At 28.3% G+C, this 7,983-nt stretch overlaps 1 protein-coding gene across 1 annotated transcript; it reads left to right on the top strand.

The window, feature by feature from the left end:
- The first annotated feature begins 6,147 nt into the window (after positions 1-6,147).
- On the top strand, positions 6,148-7,735 carry LOC137826551 (myb-related protein 306). The gene is made up of 3 exons (XM_068632553.2): positions 6,148-6,438; positions 6,572-6,701; positions 6,853-7,735. The coding sequence occupies exons 1-3, from the start codon at positions 6,306-6,308 to the stop codon at positions 7,562-7,564; spliced, it is 975 nt and encodes a 324-aa protein (XP_068488654.2). The 5' UTR covers positions 6,148-6,305; the 3' UTR covers positions 7,565-7,735.
- Positions 7,736-7,983: the final 248 nt, after the last annotated feature.

The following is a 7,983-nucleotide window of genomic DNA, read 5'->3' as shown; positions in this document are numbered from 1 at the left end:
TTATATTTTTTTCAACATATTTAATGAGTAAGCAATATAAATAAATATGAGATTTTAATATATTATAATGATTTAAGAAATATTATTTATATTTTCTTAAAGTAAATAATATATTTGTTAAACTTAAAAGACATTAGTGACTTAATTTTTACTTTTTTAATCAAATAAATTTTTATAAAAAAACAGGTCCGATTAAAAAAAGTCTCACCCATGTTTAAAAAAAGTTAAATTATAAATATAGGGATAATTTGATACATGCTAATTCTAATTCTTAATAAACACTATTGCTAAAAAATTATTAAGTAACAATTAATTTTAAATTAAAAAATATTAATTATTATATTAATTAAATTGTATATTATTTTATAAATTAAAAAAATTATTAATATTTAAAATAGTTTTTATTATTAACTAAAATTTATAAACTAGTTTTTAAATTGGTATCTAATATTAATTACATGATTATATTATAAACTAATGTTAGATACCAATTTATAAACTAATTTATAATTTTTATTAATAATATATATAATCTAATTAATATAGTAATTAATTATTTTTAATATTTAAAATTAATTTTTATTTAATACTTTTCTTGTAATATATATATATATATATATATAAATTTTTAATTAACTCTAAACATATAAAAATATATTTTAATATAATAAATAATGTAATTCAGTTTTGTTTCGATTATTTAACATATACATTCATATATATTACTTCATTTTTAATTAATTTTAAACATATAATATATTATATTTAATATAAATTAATTTTTAATTAATTCTATTCCAGTTATTGATATTTAATCTACAATCGGAGTTAGATTGATCATTTGAGGAAAAGTGGATAAAAAATTTAAAAATATATAAATTTGATTGATTTTTTATTTTTAAATTGATCTTTCATTATTGTTTTAATTTATTCGATTTTCAATACCGATCATATTTTATAAATCTATCTGCTTTTAAGGAAATGATTTTTTTATATATTGTCAAGAAAACATAATTAGGTTGAGCCATGAATTGTTTAGGAATACATTTATTTATATATATTATTGATTTGATGCTTAATTGTAGTATGTTTTCCTGTTAGAATGAATTGCAATGCTTAACACCAATCTAACATATATACTGATTTGACAATTTTTTCACTCAACCTAAGCTTCTATTATTCCTGAAAACCCATTTTAGATTGATCACATTGTACTTGTCAAAAGGGAGGTTGTGAGTATGATTTAGTTAAATACTAATAATTTTATTAGTATTTAAAATAATATTTAATTTAATTATATAATTTTTTATTTTTTAAAGTTGGTTTTTATTTAATATTTTTTTTTGGAAAATTTGTGTTGTGATCCCATTGATGTCTTTACTACTTGCTGGTTCAGTATTTTGAATCAATGGTACTGGCGATAGTTTTCAACAATGGTGTGATCAACAAGTTTAATAATTAATTTTGCTCTGGAGTGTTGGTTGGGGTTGGTTCAAACTTACAGTTATCTCATCCTTTGTCTTCTAAATATTAAAGTTGCTATATAGGATTATATCATGAGCCAGAAAGAATAGATACAACTTTATTTATAAGAGTTTATTGTCAAGGAAATCAAAATTGAAAGGATAATAAGTTTCATTAAATATAGCTTGTTCAAAATGAATTCTCTATAAACTCATGCATTATGGTGTGTGTGCACTCTTTATAACCAATGAAGACAGACATTATGGTGTGAATAAAATCCAAAATGTGACTATTACAATACCTTGGACATGGAAACTGAATAGCACTTCAAAAAAGAGTTGTTTAAAATACCTCTTGGTAACATGTCCATTAGATAACTTATGGAATTTAAAGCTTTCTATAAATGAAAAAAGAGAGGGAGTTTTGTGCTATGTTGTTTTAAATCTAATAAACTTTGAGTAAATTTATAAACATAATAATTAAATAAAACAATACTGGTTTATATGTATATTTAATATATATATATATATATATATATATAAATGAGATTAGTTAAGTTATAACTTAATAAAAAATTAAACTTTTAGAAAAAAAAATTATTTATTTTGTTATACTTATTATATTCTAAATGCTTAATTAAGTTTTTTTAATCTCTTATAATTTTTTTTTTCAATTGAATTCCTATTAAAAATTTGCATTTTTATACCTAAAACTTTATATTTTTTAATTAAGTTTTTATTATTTAATATCAATTGGGTGATGTCACTGATAATTTGCATTTTCACACTTTTTTACATAAAAAGAATAGTTTGATTAAGTATTAACTTTTTATATATAAAAGTGAGTACAAACTCTCTTATGAGTTGGTTTTGTAGAGTTGAGTTATGTTTAAATTTAACTACTTAAAGATAGTATCAAAGTCATTAGTATAGAATTATAGTCATTAATAGTTTATCCTAATTTCAAGTTCGTTGGGCCTATCTGCCAATCGCTATCAGGACCCCTTGATTCCCATGTTCGATGTTTTCAGTGTGAATGCACGATGTCCTCGACATGAGTGAGTATGTAGAAGATTCCACATTGATTACAAAGAAGATCAATTTATAGTATATAAGTAGGGGAACACCTCACCTTACTAATATCTTTTTTTGTGAGGATAAGTTAGTATATAAGTATTCTTCCACACTTTTATTCCCTTAAGTCATTCTTTGAAGTTTGGATTACAAATCCCTATTACAACTTGCTAGAATATATCTCTTTTTCATAATCCTTTTCATTTTAGTCCAAGAGACCACTATGGGTCTTATCATACTTTTCCAATAATGTATGTGACTTATCATACTTTTCCAACAACTACATTTAGGATACAAGTTTTAAGCATGAATAAAGGCTTAAACAACAATTAGAGTAAGACAAATTAGCTTTTGAAAATTTATTATTTATCAATGTCCAAGTTTTAATATGGATCATCACGAACAATTCTATACCATCTAGTTTTAAGTTATTAAAAATAATATTATTTTAATGTGTCCAAATACTTCATAATGTGGCAATCCAAACTATACTTTTTCAAATTTGATTACATTTTTTTGTTAAGTTCCACCTACTAAAAACCTAGAAAATGTTTTTTAGCATACATGTTTCAGATTTGATTTGCCACTTTATACGTGAAAAAAATATGACTAAGAGACTTCTCACCTCTCTTGCAAAAAGACACATCCAAATCTCCCAACTTGGATTCCTCTACAAGCTAAGTTATTTAAAGTATGCATTTTATTCTGAAAATGCTAAGTTATCTAAACAAAGAACAAAAGTATAAAGTAGAGCCTTAGTTTTCCATAGTTTTTGTCTATAACTCTTCATCTCCCCCTATCAGATTGTTTCACCTTATCCTGTATCCATATTTCATCGTATATCTATTTTATCTCCCTTCCACATTTAGACATCTAATTTCTCCCTTTGTTTCGAGCCACTCTCTCCTCCACTTAAAATTCCAAGACCACTGCCATATACCAACCTCCCATCTTTTTTTAACCTTAGTTAGCATACAGTTTAGGATATTTATCCCTTAAAAGTATATTTTTTAACCATATGTCCTCCCAAAATAAAATCCTATTCCCATCTTCTAATTGCCATATAATATTATCTTGAAACCATTTTCCCCATTCACCCATTTCACTAACTTTTATATAAGATCTCTCCACAACAAAAACTAAAGACTCAAGACTATTTCCCTTACCTACCATTAGTTTTTTTTTCTTCATACTTATGTATATCCATAGACCACTCTCATCCATTCCTAGTCTCCATGTCCATTAATCTAAGAGGGTTATATTAAAATCTCTTAAATCCCTCTAGTTTAGATTTACATTTTTTTTCAGATTTTATCCTTGTACCAATCCCAATCTCGGAAGAAGTCTCTCTGAACTTTCACAATTTATTTTCATACAGAGTGACATTTTTAAAGAGGGAAAAAAAATACAGTGGTAAAACTGATAACACATATTTTATTAGAGTTACTCTATTTGCAAAGGATGTGTATTTTTCTTTTCAATTAGTTAATCTATTTTTTATTTTATGTACATGTATACGTGCTCAAATATTAACCATATGAAAACTAACTGCTGCAGCTTGTTTTGTTCCAACTTGCGATGGGGGATTCTAGAAAGTTAAACACATGGAGGCTTTCTGACCCCTCACAGTATCCTCATATGAGGAGCACCTGTAGCACATTCTAAGGAAGTGGGCCTTAGTATGGGTGCCAACTCTCTCAATGTCATTTATGGAATTTATTATGAACATGTTTTCAAAGTATACACAGTTTGAGGTGGCTTTGTTTTCCATCACTGATCATGACCCATACTTTTTGCACTCCTCATCCATGCATCATGCCACTACAGTACCGTATGCAATACCCAATCTATTCTTTAGCCATGCATACACAGATCTTGACCCTTTCACGTTTCTGAAGCCTTTATTCATCATCATTAATTTATGAGGACCATTTCAGAGTTCTTAATTTCAACCTTAATACATTTTCTTTAGTATTGATATACTATAATTAGTTTGTATCAATATCCTACCACTTTTAAAAGCTATCCAAGAACTAATAACAGATTAATAACATAAATATGGAAATTCAGAAGAACTTTTTTTAGCATAGTAAATCTACAATTGTTTATATAATATTTTTCCTCGGGTAAAATCTCAAAATATTTTGAAGTAGCATGTTTAAATCTGCATTTTTGGAGAAGAGATCCGCATTAATTGTCTCCTCTCAATAACTCATGTGTCTTTCCTGTTTGACGTGACATTTTCAGAATGTATTAGTTGTGAATGATTCTGCAAACCCTGAAGTAATAGTGGGTTTACCATTTTGAATTTTACAATTACTACGGTTCTTCATGGGAAATAAGTTATTACATGTAACTAGTGATGGAAATAACTTAGATAATCTGACATAGATTTATGCTTTAACTTGCATTAGGTAGGCTATACATATTTTTTTTAAATGAGATAACTAAACTTTTATAAAAATATATGGATTTCGATTTAGATTATTAAAAAGTATATATTAAGAATTCAAACTTATAAACTAATAGAAAATAAAATTTATGCCCAGTTAAAAATCTTATTGTAATTTATAAATGAATTATTATAAAAGTCATATAAACAAGTCACACTTGACTTTTATAGTGTTTAACTAAATTATTTTCATCAACATTCATGTCTTGAATAATAATGAATTTAACTTTCATATTTTAAAATTTAGTAAAAACAGAATTTTATCCAACTAAGTATTTGTCCATTAACATGTTTAAAGAAATGCTATACATCTATCTAATTTTTTTAAAATGGAATAAACATTAACAGATTAAGTAAGACTTTTAAAAAATATAAGTATAATAACTGGAAGCATATGATAAATAAGAAGCTCGATTTTGCTCTATTTTTTAAAACAAATATAAACTATTTAAACAAGCTTGATATTGTATCCAACCTATTTTAACCCTAGTTGCTGTATTCTTTTCACCTTTGACACATTTTGTGGATTGTGAACATGTTTCAAAACATGCATTAAATTTCTGGAACAAGATAATAAGTGTACAACTTAACATCTAGAAACAACAACCTAAAGTATTCTAGCCCCTTAATGTTTATTGTCCTAACATAAAATCCCATTGTACAACTCCTTTTCTACTTAAGAGATAATATATGTATCTCTTGGTGGTTACAATCACTGTCAAAAATATCAAAGTATAATTGAAATATAAATACAATTTATAAGTTTAGATAAGTTAGTAAAAGCGGAAAGGGGTGGTTCATTGAGATCACCAGAAGTGAAGAAGACATAAATGGTGATAGCTTATTAGGTTTTGCAAAAGTCAGCTTTTTCTCATATTAACATTTATTGTCTGCTCGGGCATAGACTTTTAAAGCTGAGATAATTGAGGTTTTCGAGTGCAGCTACATTGAATGTCACGCGGTTTTGAGAGGTACACCACATAGAGGTATTGCCCCAGCTATGAAGTGAATAATTTCACCTTACTCTTTCAGTTAATGCTCTTGCTGTCAACTTTTGACTTCGCTTCCTCGTTTGCTAGTTTAAGTCAGCTTCTCACACCCCACCCTATACCTTTACTCCTCTCATTTTATCTATAAATGTGCATCAAACAAAGGTTATGCTTGGACGCATGCTCTAGATCCTATCAAGTTAAGAGGGATAGAGAAATAGGAAAGAAGAAAGATATTACCTATTTTCCTTTAGAGCTGAAGAGACTGTAGAAAATTAGAAAGACAATTATAAAAGCTGTGAAATAAAGAGAGAGACAGAAGCAGACATGGGAAGACCACCTTGTTGTGACAAAGAAGGAGTCAAGAAAGGGCCTTGGACTCCTGAAGAAGACATCGTATTGGTATCTTATATACAGGAACATGGTCCTGGCAATTGGAGAACTGTTCCTACCAAGACAGGTTAATTACCTCTCCTTCCAGTTTCATGATTTTGTTTTTTTTGTTCTTCTTAGATCATCATTTGGTATATTGTTTTATATAGTTACTTAACTTAGATCTGAATTGATTTTCTTGGTTTTCTGGTTTTGTTCAGGTTTGTCAAGATGTAGTAAGAGTTGTAGACTTAGATGGACAAATTACCTCAGACCAGGAATCAAACGTGGGAACTTCACAGAACAAGAGGAGAAGATGATAATTCACCTTCAAGATCTTTTAGGAAATCGGTAAAAATCAATATTCCATACACATACTTTGTTTGAGTCTTATATTTAACCTAAGATTCATTTATTTATAACTGTTTTTGAGTGTTTTGATTTGAAAAGTTCTTTCGGATCCACATGTTTTTAACTGGAACACACTTTGATTATGTTACAGATGGGCTGCAATAGCTTCATACCTTCCACAGAGAACAGATAATGACATCAAGAACTATTGGAACACCCATTTGAGGAAGAAGGTGAAGAAGTTGTTTCAAACCGGAAATGAAGGCAGCTTGGGAGAAGGCTTTTCAGCCTCAAGGCAAATTCCTAGAGGACAGTGGGAAAGAAGGCTTCAAACTGATATCCAAATGGCAAAAAGAGCTCTCAGTGAAGCTCTCTCTCCAGAAAAGCCATCTTGTCTATCTGGATCAAACTCAAATCCTTCAGATAGTAGTAGTTCCTTCTCTTCCACCAAACCATCTCAATCTTTGTGCTATGCTTCCAGTGCTGAGAACATAGCTCGCATGTTGAAGGGTTGGATGAAAAGTCCACCAAAGTCCTCAAGAACCAACTCATCTGTGACTCAGAACTCCTTCAACAACTTAGTGACAGCAGGTGCTGATACTGCTTCTAGTGGAGCAGAGGGACTGAGCAGTGTTGAATTGTCTGAGAATTTTGAATCCCTGTTTGAGTTTCATCAGTCTTTGGAGTCCTCAGACTCTGATCAGTTCTCTCAGTCCTTTTCTCCGGAGGCCACTGTTTTGCAAGATGAAAGCAAACCTGATATTGGTGCAGAAATAATGCCATTCTCTTTGCTTGAGAAATGGCTTCTTGATGAGGCTGCTTGCCAAGACAAAGTTGGTTCTGGTGATGTCAAATTTTTTTAAAATGGTTTATTTTATGACATTCAAAACTGGATTCTTTTTAATTCACATGTTAACAGAAGCATCAATCTCTCTTTTGTCTTTGACACTAAAAGTGTATATTTTATTGTTTACATTATCATTATTATTGTATTAGACGTCTTAATTACTGAAAAAAAACTTGTTTATATATAATCTATATATATAGAGAGAGAGATATAAAAGTAAATAATATTAAGGATGCTAAAACAAATAAAGGATGTTCAAACTCCTACACAAAGCAACAAACTTGTATAAAAATGTACAAAAAAAGGTTAATACTTGTAAAGTATAACTAATTATTAATTATCAAAAGGCATGTTAATACATGCAAATTATTTAAAGCAAACTTAGCTTTCAAAATTTCATTTTAATCACAAAACAATGAAGGTATCACCTAAGTT

The sequence above is a fragment of the Phaseolus vulgaris genome, chromosome 8 (assembly GCF_051622355.1).
Source record: "Phaseolus vulgaris cultivar YP4 chromosome 8, ASM5162235v1, whole genome shotgun sequence".
NCBI lineage: Eukaryota > Viridiplantae > Streptophyta > Magnoliopsida > Fabales > Fabaceae > Phaseolus > Phaseolus vulgaris.
The sequence above is the reverse complement of the archived record's forward strand: the minus strand, read 5'-3'. Positions and strand labels throughout refer to the sequence as shown.